The sequence below is a fragment of the Lynx rufus genome, unplaced genomic scaffold, assembly GCF_022079265.1.
Source record: "Lynx rufus isolate CCGP_SWC_20201006 ecotype Redwood Valley unplaced genomic scaffold, mLynRuf1.p SCAF_2, whole genome shotgun sequence".
NCBI classification, from domain to species: Eukaryota; Metazoa; Chordata; class Mammalia; order Carnivora; family Felidae; genus Lynx; species Lynx rufus.
This window is the reverse complement of record NW_025814834.1, coordinates 54703748-54727380: the sequence shown is the minus strand read 5'-3', so window position 1 is coordinate 54727380 and position 23633 is coordinate 54703748. Positions and strand designations below refer to the sequence as shown.

The 23633-nt window shown below is 36.4% G+C and overlaps 1 protein-coding gene across 1 annotated transcript in view; it reads right to left on the bottom strand.

Annotated features, from left to right (window-relative positions):
- Positions 1-5330: 5330 nt before the first annotated feature.
- Positions 5331-23633, bottom strand: part of SESTD1 (SEC14 and spectrin domain containing 1) — a 102911-nt gene continuing 84608 nt past the window's right edge. Inside the window, exons 10-17 of the mRNA XM_047085537.1 lie at positions 21681-21875; positions 21042-21156; positions 19449-19608; positions 15264-15345; positions 14040-14162; positions 12959-13150; positions 9091-9212; positions 5331-6553 (exon numbers count right to left, since the gene is read on the bottom strand). Coding sequence (XP_046941493.1) covers positions 6424-6553; positions 9091-9212; positions 12959-13150; positions 14040-14162; positions 15264-15345; positions 19449-19608; positions 21042-21156; positions 21681-21875 — 1119 coding nt within the window. The 3' untranslated portion in view covers positions 5331-6423. The remainder of the gene's footprint in view (positions 6554-9090; positions 9213-12958; positions 13151-14039; positions 14163-15263; positions 15346-19448; positions 19609-21041; positions 21157-21680; positions 21876-23633) is intronic.

The following is a 23633-nucleotide window of genomic DNA, read 5'->3' as shown; positions in this document are numbered from 1 at the left end:
GACACCCTATAACCACATTGAAAAAGGTATAGCAGTTTCTTTTAAAACTACCCTATGACACAGAAATTCTAACCCTAGGTATTCATCCAAGAGAAACGAAAGCCTACATTCACATAAGACCTATGAATAATCATAGCAGCTTTGTTTATAGTTACTAATGCTGTAAACAGCCCAGGTATTCCTAAATAGGAAAATGGATATACTGCAATACAGTCATACAATGGAAGAATACTCAGCAATAAAAAGGAATGAACTACTAATACACCTAACATGGATAAACCTCCAAAACATAGTAAGTGAAGAGGCTTCTAGAAAGATTACATGCTGTGTGGCTCTATTTACATAAAGATCTAGAACACACAAATTTTGATTTGTGGTAGACAAAAGAACAGTAGTTGCCTTTGGGAGGGTGTGGGGTCAAGGATTGACTGGAAAAGGCAAAATGGGAATTTTCTGAGAACGCTTTACATTTTGATAGCACTGTATACATTTTCCACAACTCAGTGATGCACACTTAAGATTTATGCATTTCACTGTATGCTAATTCTACATAAAAAATGTGGTAAGCATATTATTGAGCTCCAGTTGCTATGTATGCTGAAGTTATTAGTAGGAAATGTAAATCTGTCTGCAACTTAAAATGCATAAAAAATAATTTGGATTGATGAACTGATGGGTGGATAGGTATAACACAAGCATAGCTAATGCTAACTATCACCTGGGTGATGAATACATTGTAAAATTTTAACTTTTTTCTATGTTTGAAAAGTTTTATAAAATGTTGGAGAATTTGAGGGTGCAACACTTACCAAACAATGCCACTGAAAATTTCATTATTGATCTCATAGCAAGATAATCATCAGATTCTTCCGACCAGTGTCAATTTAGAAACTTAAGAGCCTGTGAAAAGATATTCCTGAGTGTGAGGTGAGGAATCAGCTCAGATCTACACTGGCTCAAAACTGTCAGTGACATTTTGATCCCCTCACACCTTTTAAAAATAGAATACATATTAGCGACCATATATTCTGAGCAAATTTGTTGGCGATGTAGACTAACGTAAGAGCTAAGATAGAAGAAACATTCTTGAGAAATATCAAGCACACAAACTTTTACCTGACTTCTAAACTAAAAAAGAACTAGGGCAAACTATAATAGAAAAGATGTGCTGACCCAAAACACTATGTGAGGTTTGATCATACCACACAGGTCCCTATGTTCTGAGTGGAAGGACATCTGATTATCTTCTCTCCAAAGAAGGACTTATTTGGGGGGGTGCCCTAAAGTGATGGCATGTAACTTGTAAATACTTCTAAGGTGACTCCTTCAGATTCACTAAGACTGGCCTCAGACTCCCAATAGCCTTTTGTCAGAAGTAGTTTTCCACATGCCTAACTTAAAATCTGTAACAACACTGCACTTATTATCTAGTGGCTGGTAACTATTTTTAGTTATTTGCTAAGAATTTCTATGTAATTGTATAGACACACACACACACACACACACACACACACAAACACCCTCATAAGAGTTAACAAAAATAATCTTGATTCTTTTAAAAATTTGCTCACTGCTTTCAAAATATTTAGTCACAGTTCTGACTTTCCTTTGATCTCTAAGTACTTCATGTTCTAGTACAGGCTCTACTTTTTCTTGAAGCACACGGACTAGTGTTGCCAAGTTTTCAAGTTTGCTCTAAAATATTCCAATCGGGTAATTTAGCATCATCTCTGTCAACATTTTTCAGTCTTAAAACACACTGCTCTATATTTATGCTCTTTCACAGAGCATCCTTAGTTCTAGCAATCTCTATTACAGGACCAGTCTTTGTTATTATCACTGCCCAAGTTTATCAAGACTGCTCTTCTCTAGCTACAGCAGAACTAATGGTGGTCTCAAGTCATGCTTTTTTACCTCTTTTTTAGGATACTTTAACAGATTTCTACTTTTGTTGTTTCTACAGGCAGATGCCAACTCTCTGAGATCCACTCTGAGTATGACTTTTACTTACTTTTACTTATTTTTTAATGGCACTCTGTCATGTCCTGTCAACCTCAAAGTAGATGATACTCCTCACTTGTCTTCCATCTCGCTGGTCTACCATCCTGCCATAAAAGAGTTAATCTGTCAGATTTAGGAGTCCTGTTATTTACTGATGAGCTCACCAACTCCACCCTTAGTATTTCCAGTATGTAATTCTGAATGTAGGGGAAATGGAGCTCAGGGAGGTGAGCATAAACAATGTGCCATGTCTCCCACAACTCCATGCTCGTCATCTGAGAAAAGAGCAAGATTAAAGAATGCTCTATTTTCCATTCTGAAAATATAATCATAGTAATAATTCCTTCCACTTTGGATAACATCATAATTTTCAACACATTTTTTTAGTATGACTGTATTTATAGACGCAGAAAAGTTGAGTAATTTTTACAAAGGTCAGTAAATGGCAAAGCCAGATTCTGAAATCAGATATTCAAACTCCACTCTTTCCATTATATTCAGTACAGCTCTTACTTTAGCTTTTTTATGATCTTTACTATTCTTGCCACTATTTATGCTTCTTGGCTAAACGCAGACATTTCTAAAGCACACAATGAAGCCACATAATATCAGATGTTAAATCAGTACTTAATTTTGCCTCATCAAGGTATCTGCTGCCCTCCATACCAGGAATGTATTTTCCATTTTCTTCAATTGAAGCTTTCTATTTTCAGAACTGAGAGTTAACCTTGGAAAGTTTTCTAATTAGGTTAACTCGGCAGGTATGTTTCAGCCCATCTTCTTAATTCTAGGGGATTTCTCTTTTGGGGATTTAACCAAAGTTATCTCAATCACGCTAACTCTTGTCACTGATATTTACTGATGATAGTTCCCCATATCATTTTCAATAGTTTAGGATGTGGAGAACTTAGCAACCAGAGCATGTGCAGTTCCTAGTAACCACAGGATTTTACTATGGGAAAAGTACACAGCAATCTCCAACCTCTCTGGCAGGGAACGTACAATGTAGTAGAGGATTCTGAGTTCTTCCTCTGACTATACCATGAAATACGTTCATAGACTGTCACAATCACATCACTGGTTACAATAGGTTTAGATCAGAGAGTATGGTTTGTGCAGCACTATCAGAAAAGTAATTGTCATGTTCACCTTAGATTCTGCCAGCAACAATAATAAACTAAACAGCACACTCCATATTTTAACTGATGGGGTAATGAAACAACACGCAACACTAGGTAACACTCAGCAACCTGGCTAATTTAAATGCCTATAAAGTGAGAGTAGTATCCAATCCTGTACCCAGTGATGAAGCCTAGACCTGCCATCATCATCCTGGCTGGCAGGGTGAGCCGTCTCATCACCATCAGCAATGTGTTGCCAACAATGGGAACTGGGAATGAAGTCAATTTTTTTCTGAAATCAAGGTACCATCTTTGCATCTGCTGGGTCAGACATGTGAAAAACAGCTGTCAAAACTTATATATTGAGCTAAGAGAGGAGCAAATACACAATAAGAAGGCAAGAGGAAAAAAAATCCCCCAAACCAAAACAAAAAACAAAACAAAACTAGCCCAATGAACACTCCAAGAATTCCCTGAGATGAGCTAAAGTGATGTGGAAAGTTGTGGCATATACCAATAGATGGCATGTAGAAATGATGGTTCTTCCTCCAGTTGTGGACCAACGTCAATTTATGATGTACAAAGAACTCATGATTTCAAACAGACTGCAGTCACTTCCTTCATGTGTACTCTAAGTACACTATGATGCTACGAAACAAAATCACGTTAGGGCATTGTTGGGTTTTCAATCATAACTGTACGTGTATGTACAGATATACATATAGAAAGTAGCAGCAAATTTACAAATGAAGAACAATATCATGTCAAAAGCATATTCCATTTCATCTGAAATAGTCAAGTTACAAATAACATTTCCAGATGCTGCCTTACTCTTGCTGTAGGCAAACAGCTTAAGGCATATTAACAACTAACTCACTGGACAATTAGTAGTCGAGTTGATGATAAAACTAAGAGCCCCTTTACTTACAGTGTAGTTCTTTTCTAGCAAAGTCTTAATAAAAGCACTCTAATCACTATGAAGTTCAGTAGAATAGATATTGAGTGTAACTAAGTATCTAAATTACCTAATATATAAGTATCTGAAACACCAAATCACTTCCTTATGAGTAGATTCATTCATAAGTCAGTCATAACTTTAAGAAATATATTTAAAACACACTTTAGACTATCATATAAGGGGGACTATTACTAATGCCTACAACAGATCATTCACATACAGAAGAAGTAAAGCAACTATTACATATGAGGAAAAGGCTGGGAACAGAAGAGTCCCACAAGATTCCTTCCCTCAAAAGAGATTATAACGTAGCAGGCACAGACATCAATAAACAATTGTAGCATGTGGTGAGCACCATTATGAAGACTGAAATGAAGAATCACAAAAGTCCATACTCAGAAGTTAAGTCCTAAAAGACTTGAGAGGATTATCAAATATAGAAAGAATTTCCTGGATGTTTTCAGAAGCAGTGGCAGCATAAGAAAAAAGGGGGCAGAAGTTTCTCCCAGATTTTCTGGCGTGTTTGACTATAAAAAAAGGCTGCACCTTTAACCAAAACTGCTCACAGAGAAGAAAGGTGAAAAATATGATACTTCATCTAGGAAATGTCAAGTGGGTAGTTGAAAGTATGGGTCTAGAATTTTGGACCAGATACGTAACAGAGAATGCTGGGATAAAACAGAAACCCTAAGGATGAGATACCTCCAGAAGCATTCCGAAGACAGAATCTGAGAGCACATTTGAGTAGATACACTTTAAGTTAAGAGCTGTGTGACTGTACTCACGGTTATGGCAGAGGATAACATCTTCGAGGGTGGAGACACTGTCTAGGAAAGGCTGCTAAATGGTGTAAATGTTGCAGAGACAGAGGACGAGGAACGCAGACAGAGGGCAAAAAAATTATTCAATTCAGTAACTGAGAGCACACTGAGAAGAGTTTCACTGAAGTGCTATGTTACACCAGGCTGCAAGGTGCTGAGCAGTGAATGGTGAGGATGCAGGGAGAATGGATATGGATTTCTCCGAGAAGTCTGGCAGTGAAGAAGGCTGGAGAAATCGGTAGGTGCTGAGGGATTTTTTTGCATTGCAAGATACATGAACATCACTGAAGACATGAAAAGAAACCAGCATACAATTCTTTGCATAATTTTGTATTGATCACAGACTAAAAAAGTATTTTTAATCTTTTTCAAAAACATTTTCTGAAATAAAAATTAACACAAAAATTAAATACGTATTTTACCATTTAAACTTAATATAAACTTAAAAGCACTAACATTTTATAAATTTTATTTCTAAAAGAGTTGTACAATTTTTGTTACTAGACTACTTCAGAATTTTGCTTCTAGTATGAGAAATTAAATTTTATTGACAAATGCTATTTTAGCTCCAGTAAGATTCCTCTGATATAAAGGATTACACTTAAGTAATTATGTATGCCTTCTTCCCCATACTCCTCCCCAAAGATAAAGTATCTTCAAGGTAGGTAATAATTTGGATAACCTTTTTCAAATTGAAGAAGAGAACAATCAGAAATAGTATTCCATTATTTTTAAGTTCTTTAAGATCTAAACTTATTATTTCTCAAAATTAAACATGCTTATTATATACACATGCTTACATATGAATTTCCTGGCTAAAATACATGCAACAAACATGAAAAAAACAAATACTATGCCAGCCTCACAATCCTAAGAATGCCCTTTTAAATAAGGCACTCATGTCTGGAAACAGGATATAATCACCAAATTAAATAAGATGTTTAAAAGAAGCTTTTTATTAAGCACAAACAACTTTTAATACATTATCAATACAAATAGGAAACTGTCTTTTAATGAATATGATATATCAAAGATCTGAAGATTTTCTTCATACTGACACAATAAAAATAATCACTTTTGAAGAATTACAAAGTAAAATTTTTGAGTACACCACTGTCTACTAGTAACAATTTAACTATTATCTAAATTTACTACATCACCTGGGGAGAAAGGTCAACCATTTTTATAGAGAGAATTCCTAAACTCTTATTAGCACCATTCAAAGCTTATTATCAGTTGTTCATCTACAAATTGACAGGTCAGGTAAAGCTTTAAAGCAAGTTTTCAGTGCAATGTTTACAGTTCCTTCTTTTAAGATACTTGGAGTCTATGGTCTCAAAGCATGTTAAATAATTATGCCTTGGTAGTTGCAAAGTGTTAACATGTAGAGAGAAATGTAAAATGGAGAGAAATGAGGCTTATTCTGACTGTGAAATGTATCTTAATGTATTGCAGCTAATGCTGTAGTATGCCAACGACATGCGGGATTATGAACTGCAGATTTGTGGGAAGCTGGTAGCTATTAGCTCTCTGTGGTCATCATTTCAGGATGTCTCAGCTGCTGCCTTTTGAGACTAACCAGTTTCATCCTGTCTCTGATGTGTTCTGCGGTGGAGGCCATGTCACTTGGACTCCCAAAATATTGTTCAGTTCTAAAAATCAAAAGAAACAGAAAAACCCCAATCAGGTTAATATAAATCCACTGACCATAGCAAATTCAAAAGGAAGCAAAGATTATCATAAAAATTATTTATGTGATAAGGCATTAGTTCATTTGCAAACCATACTGTTTATCTTTGAGTAGTAATTCGGTAGGACAAACTTTTTTAATTTTTTATTCTTTAAAAAAAAAAAGATTTTGAGAGAGAGAGAGACAGCATGAGTGAGGGAGGAGTAGAGAGAGAGGGAGACAGATAATCCCAAGCAGGCTTCATATTTCATGCAAAGGCCAACGCAGGGCTTGATCTCATGAACCATGAGATCATGACTTGAGCTGAAATCAAGAGTAGAATGCTTAACCAACTGAGCCACCCAGGTGCCCTGCAGAGAAACATTTTTATATATGGCATAAAATATCTGAAGATATGTTGAAAGAAATAGATTAATTGTACTAAATGTTTACTTATGACAATCTCAATAAACTGAACAATGCAACCCAACAATGAAACCATAAAAGAAACAAACATTGGAGATATTTACTTTTCAGCTTAAGGTGCATAAGCAAACACAAATATAAAACCTGTATGTGTCCTTCAGTGATAAGGGTTATGTACACCAACTGTCTAATAAAGCTGGCAAATAAAATATCTGTTTCATGTTAAGGCATCGCTTGGAACTTTAATAGATAAAATCATTTAATGTTATCCTACTTGAAAAGATAATGTATTCGGAGCCACTAGAATCTTTTGGAGCTACAAGAGTTCTTAGAAAGTATCTGGTTACGATCTGCATTTTTTAAGATCAGAAAACTAAGGCCTAGAAATTAAATGACTTAACTAGGATCACACAGTGGGGAAACCAGGATTTGAACCTGAGTCTTCAAGCAGTGAATTCAGAGAGATCATCTAATTTATTTTTCCAGGACAATGTGACAAAAGAGAAATCTGAATAAGCTTGCTATCAAACAAACTTTGTATAGCATCAAAAGGTTATCCTACAACTGGAACAGAATAGTACATCCACATATTAAAGGTGGTTGTAAAATCTGAACACACAGTACTTATTCTTCAATCTTAAAAACATGAGGAAATGCCATATGACTACTTGTGGAAGGAGGAGAAACCCAAGCAAAAATGCCAGTTATAGATGCTCCTAGGCTGACCTGAGAAGAGGAGATGCTGTAACACGTGGCTGTGAAATGTGGAAACAGGAGTGGGGCTTTCCTGGAACAACCAGAAGGCGCCCCTTCAATATTGTTATAAGCTGAATTTACAAACTTTCAGATTTTATTCTTTCATACACTGCAGATATGTAACATGTATTTAGGTTATTTCTGATGGTTCAAGTTTGGCTATGACCAAAGATTATATAAATATAGATAATGAATTATATTCTTTCAAGGGAATAAAATCATATCTTCCCCAAATTCCAAATAATCACATGAAGTTCATGACACAGTAGTGGCACTTACTATGTATCAGATTCAAGTAATTTATATACATTCAGCTCACATAATTCCCCTGCCCCTGTAACCTGAGGAGGTATGAATAATATATCCCTATTTTATATCCCTACTTTTTAGATGACAGGATTGAGGCACAGAAAGGTTGAGTGGCTTGCCCAAGGTGTTACAGCTACTAAGTGGTAGAGTTGAGATTTAAACCTAAGAAATCTGATTCCAGAGGCCACAATCCTATCCAGTATGCTATTCTACAATGTAAGATAGATGTATCCAGTGACTTGGCTTCTCTGTCATTTGAATTAAATATCCTCTGGATTACTTCTAAACTATTTTCACTGAGAAGGTCTAAGATCCTCAGGGATGAAGCTCCTTCAGATTCATTTACTGGCCCATTTATTTGCATGAGATTACTTCTTACTTTTACTATCATCTTTTGAAATGTAAAAGGAATGTGGGAATCAGGACCCCATCGTTTTACAAATGAAGAAATTACGAATCCGTACAGCATATTGGAAAGAGAATGGGTTTGGAGCCACACAGACCTGACAGTGTATTCCAATTCCACTTATAAGCTGTGAAATCCTGAGCACCTCACTTAATCTTTCTGAGCTTCAGTTTCTACATCTGTAAATCAGGAATAATCACACTGGTCTAGCACCGTTTGGTCAAAAATAGTGAAATGAAGTGCTTAACTTAGTGTTTGATAAATTATAAGCTCACTATACATTACACCCCTCCAGTCCCCTTCCCTTCCCTGGATGAAGCCCAAAGTCACCCTACTCCCTATCATCACAGCCAAGGCTAGAACCCAGGAGTATCAACCTCATCAGTGATCTTTCTTCTACAACAAGCTGTCAAGAAGCACATTTGATAGCAAGTACCAAATCCACTTTTGCTAACAGTTGAGTTTGCATTTCTTTTCATTACAAACTAATTTATTGTAGGAACTGAAGATGTGAACCAAAGCTAATTTACTTGGCTTTTTAAGAAACAGATTTTCCTCTCTTGATGATTTCACTTTAAGACCTCACCAATAAAAAGACAAGATTATAAGAACATGTACCATACCCATCAGGATAAACTACAGGAACAGTTAATCTATCCAAAAGGGATTTCCCAACCGCTTCAATTTCATCAAACTGTTCCTCATCATTAATAGCTTCGGGCTCTTCTGGACAGTCTTGCAAAATCTGCAACAAATAAAATGGTGTCATCAATCAAGAAATATAGAAAGGCAATCAAGCTCATGTAAATTCAGTAGATTGAAGGTATTTTTGTTTTGTTCTTAGCATCTTCATGTACACACCCTTATACAAGATTGATTACTGGTGAAACTGGCTCAAAAAATCCCAACAAAATGAAATACATAATCCTTACTAATAATATATAATGAGAATACAAAAGGTCTACAGTGATTTCCAAGAAAAAATAATACTAAACTACTATTTGGAAAGTAAGTTCAAACTGCACTTACAAAGTATTCCTTCATTCATTAAGTATTTATTGTACTAAATGTTTATTTAGCAGCTTGGGATGGGACTGAGATATAGATTTTGATCTCAAACAGCTTACAGACTTAAAAAATGAAAGAGGGAAGCCTGGGTGGCTCAATTGGTTAAGCATCCGACTCTTAATTTTGGCTCAGGTCATGATCTCACAGTTCATGATATTGAGCCCTGTGTCAGGCTCTGCACTAACAGCACAGGGCCTGCTTGGGACTCTCTCTCCCTTTCTCTGTCCCTCCCTTGCCTCTTCTCAAAATAAATAAATAAACTTAAAAAAAAAAAACAACTTTACAAAAATGAAACAAAATATAAATGCAAAACCACATATACTCAAGTATACAAACACAGAACTGATGGGATGACCTAGACAGACACTACAGTTATTTTAAAAATTGATCTGCTGACTTACCTGATGTAAACTGTTAAAACTATAATTCACATATAGGAAGTTCTGTAGTCCTTGATAAAATATTACTTTTTCCTTAACTATTACCATTTAAATTTAGAAAGGTGAGGAAAGGGAAGGAGAGGAAGGAAGAAAGGAAGAAAGAAAATGCTGTAATTTATAATAGCTAAGTCTAAAGGTACTGACCCACACTGATCAACATAGTAGCAACCAGCTACATGTGTCTTGTGACACTTGAAAAGCAGCTAGTCCAAATTGAGATGTGCTGTAAGTCTAAGATGCACACTAGATAATAAGAAAAATAAACATAAAACATGGGGGAAATGAGAAGTATTTATTTTTGCAACTTTTTTTGCATTGTATTTTACTTAATCCAATCTGTTCATTTCAGCATTACTCATAAAGAACCTTATAAGAAGTTCTAGATTCAATTTAAGTATCTTCTCAGTCATTATACTATGTAAGTTACTTAGAGTTATATTTATGCATATTGGTATAAAATAAAACACAGTCAAGAAGAAAATACCATCTGATAACAAAAAGCTTTACAAAGGTTTGAACAGTAAATAACTTATAATTGAGATTATAGGCATGATAAGAAAAAAAGGCCAGGTAACAGAAGGAAAAGAACAGTAATGTTCTATGCAAAAAACTCTCAACAATTTACATTCTTATAGGACCTCTTAAGAGAAGTCTAGACCTTAAAATGTCCTTGCAGAAACATTTTATTTTTTAAAGTGTTTATTTAAATTCCAATTAGTTAACATACACTGTGACATTAGTTTCAGGTGTACAATATAGTGATTCAACCCTTCCATATAATACCCTGTGCTCATCACAAGTGCATTCCTTAATCCCCATCACCTGTTTAATCCCCTACCTACATCCCTTCCAGTAACCTTCAGTTTGTTCTCTATAGTTAAGAGTCTGTTTCTTGGTTTGCCTCTCTCCCCTTTTTTTCCCCCTTTCCTCATTATTTTGTTTCCTAAATTCCACATATGAATGAAATCATATGGTATCTGTCTTTCTCTTATTTCGCTTAGCATTAAACTCTCTAACTCCATCCATGTGGTTACAAATGGCAAGATTTCGTTCTTTTTTATGGCTGAGTAATATTCCATTGTGTAGATATGCCATGCCTTCTTTATCCGTTCATCTATGGATGGACGCTTGGACTACTTCCATAGTTTGGCTATTGTAGATAACGCTGCTATAAATATCAGGGTGTATGTATCCCTTTGGATAAGTGTTTTTAAATTCTCCGGGTAAATAGCTAGTTGTACAATTGCTGGATCATAGGGGTAGTTCTATTTTTTAACTTTTTGAAGAATCTTCATACTGTATTCCAGAGTGGCCTCACAGATACATTTTAAAAACAGTATCATATGTAGAACTTAAGAAACACACAGATGAATGTAGGGGAAGGGAAGGAAAAATAAGATAAAAACAGAGAGAAAAGCAAACCATAAAAGACTCATAAATACAGAACTAAGGGTTGATGAACTTCCTTTTGCCTGAATTACCCCTTCATATCATTTCAAGGTCTCTGATTAAATGTGATCTCCTCAGAGAGGCCTTTCCTGGAAGACTTGTCTTACCTGCTCTCCACTCCCTCTTTCCCAAATTGAGGGTGGGGGGAAGGGCTAAATGGGCAATGGGTATTAAGGAGGTCACTTGTTGGGATAAGCACTGGGTTTTATACGTAAGAGATGAATCACTGGGTTCTACTCCTGAAACCAATACTACACTGTATGTTAACTAACTTGAATTGCAATTAATTAATTAATTAATTAATTTTTAAAAAAAGCTATCAGTAGTGTTAAGAATCGGGCCTCTTAGATAGGAGGGAGGGACAGAAGGAGCAATGTGACTAAAAGAGGGTGGGAGAGCTTCTGGGGTACTGGTAATGTTCTGTTGTTTGAATACTGAGCTGATCACACAGTCATGTTCTCTTTGTGAAAATTCATCGAACAGACTGAATTCAACAAATTCACTGAACATTTATGATCTGTGTACTTTTCTATGTTAATATACTTCAATAAAAACTTTTCATTAAAACAATCAGTAGATAAATAAATTAAGCCATTTTATGTATACTTTCACATTTATCATCATTAGGCCTATTTTAAACCAAAATACTGACCTGTGGAGTTCAGTGACCAGCTCAGGGAGAGTTAACTATGAACACTTCCCAACAGATGTACTGCATAACAAGACAGAAACTATCTAATTCCTGATAATATCTCTTCTATTTTATAGACTAGGCTATCACACTTACATTTAGGTTTCTCATATTTCATTATATTGAACATTCCCCACACATAAACTTTCAATGTGCGAGATCACAACAAAGTTAACTACATAACGAAGCTCCTCCTCAGAGGAGAAATGTAAGGGTTGGTTGGGTGCTATAAATTTTCTCTGCGCAGAGTTCCGAAAAGGGCTCTGCTGAAAATCTGCCCAAATAACACTACACATTTCATTTTTGGTTTCTGGGACTAATGAATTCATTAAATAATAAATTCCAGAATGAATCTTTAAATATAACACATGAAAAAAAGTTTTATTTTTATCCTTACTCTCTTTGAGTTGGGGAGTCTCTAGTGTAAACATTATAAAATTACTAAGTGCTCTTTTAAAAATGTTATGATAATTAGTAGTAGATGCAGAGGCAAAGTTTCCTTTCCTTGCGTAACGAAAGAGATGGGAGTCATGCCACCCTAAATATAGAGAGCACATTCTGGGCGCCAGGTCTGGAGAGAAGAGAAGCACTGTTGAGAGAGGACTCCTGGATGGTTTTGGATTTCTCCAAGCACAGTATGCCAGCACTAGTATGGATTACTAAGAGGATTTCATCTGAACTCTCTAAGAATACATTACATCTAAACAAACTTTAAACACAGGAATAATAGGAGTTGCAATAAGAAAAAAAACCAAGCTAACTACATAATTATAATATTAAAAGTAATATATTTAAAGACAGGCAATAAATACTACTGAGACTACATTTTTTAAAAAAGCAAACCTTTTCGGCATTTGAGTGAAAGGCAATAGCCATCTCCAGCCTATGTACTCTCTCTTCAGACGCTATCGTAAACTGTTTCCATACTCTGTTCAGTCGAGGAAGCGTGTCCCCAGATGATCGAGACGTGCAGCGCAGAGATTGGCACAACACAACTGTAGCCTGTAGCAACTGTCTTCCATAGTCGTAAGTGCTCTAAAAACAAACAAAAAAAAAGTATACATGAAATTACAATAAAAGAATTCTGAAAAGAGAGATGGAAAAGTGTACAGGAGGACTGTGGTTGCAAATGAGTAACACTACCAGAAATCAATGCGGAATGACTCCACTGGCACTTAATACTATAAATTAACTGCATGCATAATAAAAGATAGGAAAGCAATACTTTTTAGTAAGTTTCTTCCTTGTTAGGTTTTATTCTCTTACTCTGTTTTCCCCATCTCAGTCTACTTGATTCCACTGGCCAAAAAGAATGTCTGCTCATTCACTAACCAACAAGTGGGTGAAAATGGACGCTTTATAGGGCACTTTATATCCCACACAGGAAACCACAACTGTTCACTGAGAGCTCAATTATTAGGGAAAATAAATTAAGATACTTTTCTCTCTCTCTCTCTCTCTCTCTCTCTCTCTCTCTCACACACACACACACACACACACACACACACACACACACACAGAGTTTGTGTTGTTATACTAATACTGAGGAGATGAAAAACTGGGACTTCTACTTTACTGATATTAACACATATTTCTTATTAACTTTAGTGAGTGAGCAGTTGGATTGCCTAAAAATGGCATAGTATATAACACAGTATATATAATGACACAGTATATAACAGCATTCATATAACATATAAACCAGAGGGAGCATATACAGAACCTGTATTCAGGAGAACATAAACCCTCTCAAGTTTATGCAGGCTAGTTTTGATGTACCAGCTGACACTTTTCTTAGTTCTGTGATATTTCTGAAATAACATGACTAACCTTCTTGGACTTGGAGGGTTAAGTTACATTATAATCATGCAGAAAGCTATTCAAACACTGAGCTTGTAGAAAAGGAAGATAACCAGTTCTGCACCTGTGCAACATCAACAAATTTTCTATGCTTTTCCAGTAAAACTTTTGTTTCCTGAGCATCATCACCCAATCTGATGTGGGTCTTAAGCAGGGCATCCAGAAGTTCACTTAGCCATTCTACTGCCTAAATAAAAATAAAGAACAGTGAAGCTCGATTCATAACTCTTATTATATCAAAACATATTTATAAAAAGAAAAATTACTACCATGTGATTAATTAACCCACTAGTTATAACCTAACTTCTTAATAGCTCATTTCATTCAATGCCAAGCTACATGAATTAATGACCTCTCCTCCCCGTCAAAATCTGTAAAATCTAACAAGATGTATTAAAAAGAAGCACTCTTTTATTTTTTAAAAAAGTGTTTATTTTTGAGAAAGCACAAGAGGGGGCATGGGGGGGGGGGCGGAAAGAGGGGGACAGAAGATCCAAAGCGGGCTCTGTGTTGACAACAGTGAGCCCAACTGTAGGGCTTGAAGTCATGAACCATGAGATCATGACCTGAGCTGAAGTTGGATACTCAACCAACTGAGCCAACCAGGTGCCCCAAGAGAAGCATTCTTTTAGTATCATATGGGGGTGCCTAGGTGGCTCAGTAAATTAAGTATCCACCTTTTGATTTCGGCTCAGATCATGATCTCACAGGTCATAAGATCAAGTCCCACGTCAGGTTTTGCGTCTGACAACACAGAGCCTGCTTGGGATTCTCTCTCTCCCTCTTGCTCTCTTTCTCAAAAATAAATAAATAGATAGATAAATAAATAAACAAACATTTAAAAAATAAAAAATAAAATCAATATCGTATGATTTGTATTATTAGAAGATCATGAGTTTATGTAATATAGATCTTACATGTTCTGTGATGCTATCTACATAGAGATAACATTGTTTATCTAGTTGAAAAAAACCCTCTTGCAGGTTAAAAAGCAACGTGCTACACCAGCCTTAATCCTGGCATGTAATAACTCACAAGAAAGTCAACAGTAATAATAATAAATAATCCCAATTTCTAGCTAAATGGAGAATTTCATTGAGAAGATAAGCCAAATAAGACCAGTACGGTAACTGAAAAGAAAAAAAACCACTTTATTATTTTAACAAGATAAGCTAGAACTTGACTTAATGCATTTACTTTCTTGGACCATGAAAAATACACTTTTTTAATAGGTGATATCAATATTTTAAGAGAAGACAACTACATCATGTGCCTGATTGATCTTTACCTGGGCAGCATCTTCTTCACATTTAAACAACTGCACCATCTGAAGCATCTTTAACCTTCGCACATCTACCATGTCTTCACATCTAATAAACCCAAACATAAATTTAAGACATCATTTCAGTTTCGTTAATAACTATTATAACATCACCATCTGGCACACATATTTTATAGTATATTAAAATACTTAATCTTCCACACCATGGAGACTTCAACTATTCTGTACTGATTTGTAAGAATTTTAAGGATATCTATGTTACATCAAAATACTTCAAAACCCTCAAGACACCTGAACGATACCTAATCACACACTCTCGAGGATAGAATGGATTCTGCAAAATACTGAAGCAAAGCACAAACATAGTGGTATACTAAAATCCAAAGAAATCTCCACTGCCAGTTAGCATTAAACAAGCCTCAAAGATAAGATTTAAAGTTTGTCAGGGTGCCTGGGTGGCTCAGTCAGTTGAGGGTCTGATTCTTGATTTCTGCTCAGGTCATACATGGTCTCATGGTTTGTGAGTTTGAGCCCTACATCGGACTCTGCACTGACAGCATAGAACCTGCTTGGGATTCTCTCTCCCTCTCTCTCTGCCCCTCCCTGACTCATGATCTCTCTCTCTCTCTCCCCCACCTCCCACAAAATAAATTTAAAAACTTCAAAAAAAGTGTAAACCTTCTCAAATACTAATTTTGAAGATGATGCTCCAATGAAATAAGACAAAAATGTTAACATTTTTCATTATATTACCCAAAGCACTATCTAATTCTAAATAAAAAACAAAACAAAACAAAAAACACTCCCATCTGTTTTCCAAAGAAGAAATAAAGCTGTATTGATCTCTGGGTGTAGAGAAATACAATTCAGAGTATTTTTACATTTTATTTACTTATTTATTTTAATATTTATTTTTGAGAGAAAGAGAGAGCTTGCATGGGAGGGGCAGAGAGAGAGAGGGAAATGTAGAAATCTGAAGCAGGCTCCAGGCTCTGAGCTCTCAGCACAGGGCCCGATGTGGGGCTCAAACTCACAAACTGCAAGATCATTATCTGAGCCGAAGTCGGATGCTTAACGGACTGAGCCACCCAGGTGCCCTAAGTATTTTTAAATTTTAGTGTGGTTTGCCCTACCTAATATACAGATTAAGCTTTCAAGGTGACTTGACCTAACTCAGCTCTGATCCATTCCCTTCATACTCATGCAATTCTATGTTAATTCAGACAGAAGGGAGAATTCAAATTCACTACAATGCCAAACACCAATAACCAGTTACCCAGGAGGCACTGGGCTCTGCTACAGTCAATGTTCTCCAGCAAGCTGAATAACAATACAGAAACCATGGTCACAAGGCTATTTTTTATAAGGACCTCCTTTATGAAAGCCCCTATTGCGAAAATGACCTTAGTTAAAGGAAACTCTACAAGGGACTAAAAGGAAGTGATTATGGTAAGAATTGTTTAAAATCTGAAGCTAAACGACAATGTAAGGCACTGTAATGATGAAAACGCTATCACAGATATACTTAATACACGCTTTCAGGTCTTGGATAATGTGCCTGGAAAATGTAAGACATGGTCTAAACTATTAAGTTGGTCGCATTTGGGGAGGTGGACTTCTAAAGAAACAATATGGTAAGTGCTACTGTGGAGCTACGTAAAGAGTTCTATGGGAGAGGGAGGAACAAGTGACCAAACATGCCTTAGAAATCTAAAAAAAAAGCTTTCCAAAAATAAGTATCCCTGAGTCATGAAGAATAAGCAGGAGTCCATCAGCCAGAAAATGAAGAAAGAAGTATTCTAAGTCGCAGATTCATGAAACAGCACAGTGCATTCAGGAAAGTAAAAACAACTGTGTTTATATGAGAAAGTTGCAGGAAATAAGATTATGCAGGATTTAATTATGAAGGGTCTCCCACAATATTTCAAGGAGACAGAACTTCATGTGAGAAAAAAGGAAGTCACTGAGTGGGGTTTTATGATTAGATATGCACTTTACAAAGATTTACTGTCACGTACAACAGACTAGAGAAGAACAAGGCCAGAGGCAGATAAGAGAGAAGATCTTAAGTAGAAAACATTCAGGATTCAGAGAAAGTAGAACTTAAGACATTTAACTAGGCTATAAGAGATGAGGAAGAGTATGGATTTTAGGATAAATCCTAAATTTGGTAGCTGATGGTAACTTTACCTGGAAAATTAAAAGAGAAGAGTACATTATCTGAACATACTAGGTCTGAGGAATGTATGGGGGAAAATACCTGGGATACTAAGTAGGCAAGTGGGATTACAGGTCTAAAGCAAGGGCAGGGGTGGGGTCAGAACCATAAATACTTAGTTACAATCACATAAAGTCATTAAAGTAGTAAGATTGTCCAGGGAGAACACACAGAATGAGAAGAGGATTTGGCCTCAAACCCTGAAAGCAGTGAAATTAGTGACAGAACAAGAAATCAGCGAAGAAAACTGAAAAGACAGAGTGCCAGGATGAGGGTGTTTTCAAAAGAAGACAAAGTTGTCAGAGTGTTTCAAGAAGAAAGTAAGTCAGTGGTGTCCAATGCTATTCAGTGTGATCAAGCTACATTAAGACCAAAAATATTCCCTGGATTTTGAGCCAGATCAGGCATTTATTCAATACGGCAATTACAAAGTCACTGGTGACATCAATGAGAAGAAGTTCAGTGAAATGGTGAGGGTAGCAGTCAGACTGGGAGGGCTAAAAAGTAAATGACAGTCAGTGAGAAAGTAGCATGAGTGCAGATTAGACCTTCAAATGACTAAGCTTTCAACAAGGAGAACTCTAGGGCTAGATGACAATGAAGCGGTTGAAGAGGACAGTATATGCATGTGTATAATTTTTTTCTTAATAGGAGAGATTTAAGGATTTAAATGAGAGGCAGAGATCAGAGTAGAGAATGTGAGTGGAAGGGCAAAACATGAGGTAGTTGGCTTTAGTAAGAACAGAGTTACTTTGTGATTAGAATAAATAATGAAATGGTAAGTTTGCAGATACTAGGCTAGAAGGAATTTCTGCCTAATGCATATTTTCTGCGTGATGTAGTGATGTGTTCTGTGAGGTTTTACTGATGATGTTAAAATTTCTAAGTGTGCCAACATTTCATACAACCATGCTACACTGTATATACTTTCATATATTAATTTAACCTTCTACTTTGTAATGCTCTCCAGTTACTACTGCAAATTGAATTTTCAAAGAATCCTTTAAATTCCTCGCTGTATAACTGAGAACAAACTGAGGGTTGATGGGGGGTGGGAGGGAGGGGAGGGTGAGTGATGGGTATTGAGGAGGGCACCTTTTGGGATGAGCACTGGGTGTTGTATGGAAACCAATTTGTCCATAAATTTCATATATATATAAAAAAAAAATAAAGACCTGTAAGACATAAAAAAAAAAAAAAAAATAAATAAATAAATAAATAAATAAAATAAAATAAATAAAAAAATTAAAAAAAATTCCTCGCTGTATATCAAAGAAAACTAAATAACCTCTTACCCAGAATCTATTGTCTATTCTTTCACAGCAAATGAGTACAATGGATGTGTGACAATTTGTGACTCAGTTCAAACGAAGAAGTTGATCAATGCAGATGACACACTTAAGAGCATCTCTAAACTAAATGAAAATGGAAAAGAGCCAAGTTCTCCAAAAAGGGTTTTCTGTTCTTTTTTAATATTGTTAACATTTATCCATTTTTTCAGAGACAGAGCACAAGCAGGAGAGGGGCAGAGAGAGGCAGACACAGAATCCAAAGCAGGCACCAGGCTCCGAGCTGTCAGCACAGAGCCCAACGTGGGGCTTGAACTCACGAGCCGTGAGATCATTACCTGAGCCGAAGTCAGATGCTTAACCGACTGCATCACCCAGGCACCCCTCCAAAAAGGGTTTTCTTAAAGGACAGAAGAGTCACAGGCTACCATGAAGATATGGAATGTGAAGTACTTGGGTGTAAGTGAAATTTCACCAGTGGGTAAAAAGGGAAAAGGTAGCATTAATTGAACAAACTGTTGTTGTTAGTACAATTACACAGAATAATTCCATTCACCAAAACCTAACACATGCCTACTATATCACAGGTGAGACCCTATACTCTGTATGGAAAATATAAATTATATCAGTTATTTTAATATTATGTTATTTTAGCAAAAATTAACATTAATAGTCAAACTTTGCCTTTGTTTCCTAAGCTGCATATCTTCCATCACTCCTTGTATGTGGTCCACATTTTCTTTATTTTCAATGGTGACATCCTTTCCATAGGCCCAGGATGCCTGATTGGAGATCTGATCCAGAAGTCCTTGACCTTTTTCACGCAAACCTTGTAATCCTACATCTAAAAAAAAGTTCCTAGATTTAATCTCTTAAACAAAAGAGGCACTTTCCCTCCCTCAAGTAAATCCTCTCAATTGTACTTGGATTCCAAGTGGAACAGCTTTGTCCATTAAACTCCCTTGGGGTGGAGGTCTCTGAACACTTCAAGCAATAAACCCCTTTTAATAGTGGTTCAAATTGGAGCTCCTTCTCATGCCAAATTCTCCACAAAGAGAATTTCCAATTATTTCTCAAAATTGAAAGCAGGAAGTAAGTGTGAGAATTTCTATCTTGGTTATAGTACGATTTTTCAATTTGTTTCCTTTTTGCTTTTACGTAGTCCAATTTTTAGGAGAAAACAGCAAACATTTTGTTCAAAAAAATGTAGAAGAGTTACAAGACTTCAAAGCATTCAAGCAATGTATGATCACTGTGAAAAAAGGATGCTGAATGTTTTGAGTACAGGCATCGTCCAGCTTATACCAAACAAGAAGCAACATTTAGGGTAGATTTACAGTACTCCAAACTAGACAAGCATAGAGGAATTCTTTTTTTTTTTTTCTTTTTTAAAGGAAAAATATGATTCCAGAAAGCTTCTGACACTTTGAAATGAAGTGCATTGGGCATATTAGATACAAAATATGCATTATGCCTATCATGTGTTAAAATAACAAAGACTGCAAACAAGTAAAATGCCCATACAAACATGATTTTTCAAACCCATTCCCTCAAATCCTTTTCACTAATTAATCTGGTTCAATGGTATGTCATCATTGTCAACTAAATCTCTGTCTCAGGTTTCTGCTTCCTTGCCTCCATTCCCCTTTGCCATCCTATCCCCCTCAATATAACCCTCCCTTCCCATTCGCACATCTACTATCTTCTCTCCATCATGACCTAGGGAAATTCACTGTGTTTCCTTCCTACTGTAGTAAAATGTTAAAAGGCCTTGGTGTCAAGTGAAACGGGACCATCCTCCCCTTGGGAGAGTAGGTAACCTTGGCAATATTCCCAGTTTGGAGAAACAAATGCACAGAACCAAACCGACTATGTATTCACAAGGTTAGGATATAGCAACAACAAAAATCATTGCATAAAACACAGTTTGGGGCATACAAGGTTTACCACAGAACACTTCACAGCTAATTACAGTTTATGCATGCACTACAAATAACTGTTCATAGGATATGCAAGACATAGCACCTGTAGATATAGCTGGGTAAAGAAGAAAGGCTAAAGGCCCAATGAAGGAAGGGTGATTGGCCATCAATGAAAAATAAAAATTTTACCATGTATTACACCCTTCAAGGGAATAAAACCTATTTTATACTAATTTTTCCTATGTTCCCTATAAATAATTCTAATTAGTTCAGTATAAGTTGACTTGTCTAACGATAGTAATGATATTTCTAAAAAAAGAACCCTTATGTTTCAGCATTTTTAAAATCTGCTTACCAACACTTTTCAGCTTCTCTTCAAGCAGTTTTAAAGTCTGCTGAATCGATGCTCCATCAGCTGGTGCTACATCTACGCACAACATCCCTAATAAGCCATCCAACTGCTGAGACAACTAAAGCAGAGGGACACCAAAGAGATAACCCTGATGTAATCAGCATCTAAAGTGTTTAATGATTAATGAGGTTTATGTCTAATGAGGTTATCACAATTACACTTGAAAAAAGACTATGCTGTTAAAAGACAAGGACGAATAATTAGAATACATGTTATCTGAAAGACAGAACACATAGATGCATGCACCAAGAAGACAAAGATTTATATCCAGGTCAGCAGAATGTAAAAAAAAGTACTGCAACTTCCATTTCAATCTAAATTATAAAGCATAAACAGAGAAACAATCAAAATAAATATATCAACTAGGTTGGAAGACTAGACAAAACAGGTTTATGTGCATGCAAAATGACTTAAAAATGAAAATTAAAAAAAAAAGACTTTTATCATCTCTCCACAAGCAAATTATTCTATTGTTCCAGAAAAATAATTAGGAGACATGCAAACCTGCAAAAATTATGTGCAGATAAGTATAAGTGTTCAGATCATTTGAAGAAAAGAAAAGCAATCAGAGTAGACACTTACATCTTGGGCAACACCATGAAATTCAAGAGCTGCTTGTAAGAGATTCTGCCTAAATTCCAGCTGACTGGCCTGTCGGTAGCAAACATCACTAAGTTGTTGCTGCAGTGACTTCAGTTCCACAAGATCTTCCTCATCCCCAGCATTTAAGAGTGCTGCAATTTGTTGATTAAGTTCCACATACACTGCAAACCATTCCTGTAACACACATGTTGTAAAGTAAATTAAGGATCAAATTGGTTCCTGAAAAACTACATTACATTTTATAATTCCTTTAGATAAACTAAGTAACATATACGACAATTTTCGAAGGCAAAATTTCTTCAAGTGAAGATGAGAAGTCCCCAACCCCCAAATCCTTCCATTCCAACCTGGAGCTCACTCCTGCCAACAGCAGTATCTATCCTATATCCTTATCCTGGTCTCTGAATGTTCCATTTCCTTTCTTGTTCTACCTAAAACCTGTCCACCCTCAGAGAAAAGTATTGCCCGACCACTTTTTCTCCCTTTCCCTCAAAACCCACTTCTCCTTTACAATGCATGCTATCGGACAACATCCTTCCAATGCTTCCCATTACCCAGGGAGCATGGCAAAGGTCACTGCCCCTCTCTGGGCCAGCCTTCCCACGGGCTCCCACCACGTAGACATTCACCCAGCACTCTTAACTCTTTCCCTGGTTCTCTCCCTCACTTCCAACCATCCTATCCTCACCCCACTTTGGCCACCTACCCCAACAGATGCAAACTCTTATCATTTTCATACACTACTATCCAGCCCCCAAATCTTAACTTTAATAATCTCATTCTCTGACCACCAGCTCCTGACTCTCCAATTAACATCCTTTAGGATGCTCATTCCTACAATCCCATGAGATTGGCCAATTCAGTGGCCTGCTTGTTTTACTTTCCAGCACTCAAGAGCCTCATGTCCTCATGTCTATCTTTGGTCAGAGACTATATAACCATCTCCCAAGGCAAGACCCATGCTCATGCCCTGCTCTCTTCCTTTCATCAGATTCCCCTGCAGAATCCTCAGACCTGGGTTTCTGTGCCTACTGTATACCTATACCAGAGTAGCAACATAGCTGGATAATAACAACTATGTGAACAGCTGTCTTTTTAAATAAAGATAAATTTAAAAAAAAATACACACATACACATACACATTCTCTATATGAAAATATACAAATATATATAACCTCAAATAGAATTTCAGCAATCCTATTACATTTCCCTAGTCAATTCATTTTATCATTCTCCCGATTATTTGTTTTCTTTACTCCAATTCCCACTCCCTTTCCCTCTCTTCACTCTAAAAATCTAGCCTCTTACTTCACTAGGAAGCAATTAGAGAACTCTCCCATCTTCTTACCAACAAATCTATGACCCTCCCTCCTTCTGCAGCCCTATGCTTTGCCCTCCCTACTAAAATAGCACACAAACAGTCCCTGCATCTAAGCCAACCCCTTCACTCGTGCTACCTCTGTCCTCTTTTGCCTACATAAGGCCTTGCTCTTGCACTTATCTTCTCTCTCCCATCATGAACTCACTCTTTCCAACTGGATTATTTCTACCAGCATACAAATAAAATGCAGTATCTTATATTTAAAAACAAAATATACTTAAGACAGGTACATTTTACTATATATAAATTAACTTAAATTAAAAACAACAAAAAAACCCCAAAACCCTTAAGACCAAGACCATCCCTTAAATAAATACTCTACACTCACTCTACCTTCTCATTTCCCATTCTCTTTTTAATCCATTCTGGTCAGGATTTTGTCCTTCCTGCTCTTACCAAATTCTCAGTCTTTATCTTACTGGGCCCCTCAGTTGCATTTGACAAAGGCAACCACTTCCTCCTTGAAATGCCTTTTTTCTCTAGTTCCCTGAGACATAGCAGCTCCTCTGCTGGCCCTCCTGCTTTTTTGCCCTCTAAATTTAGGATGACCG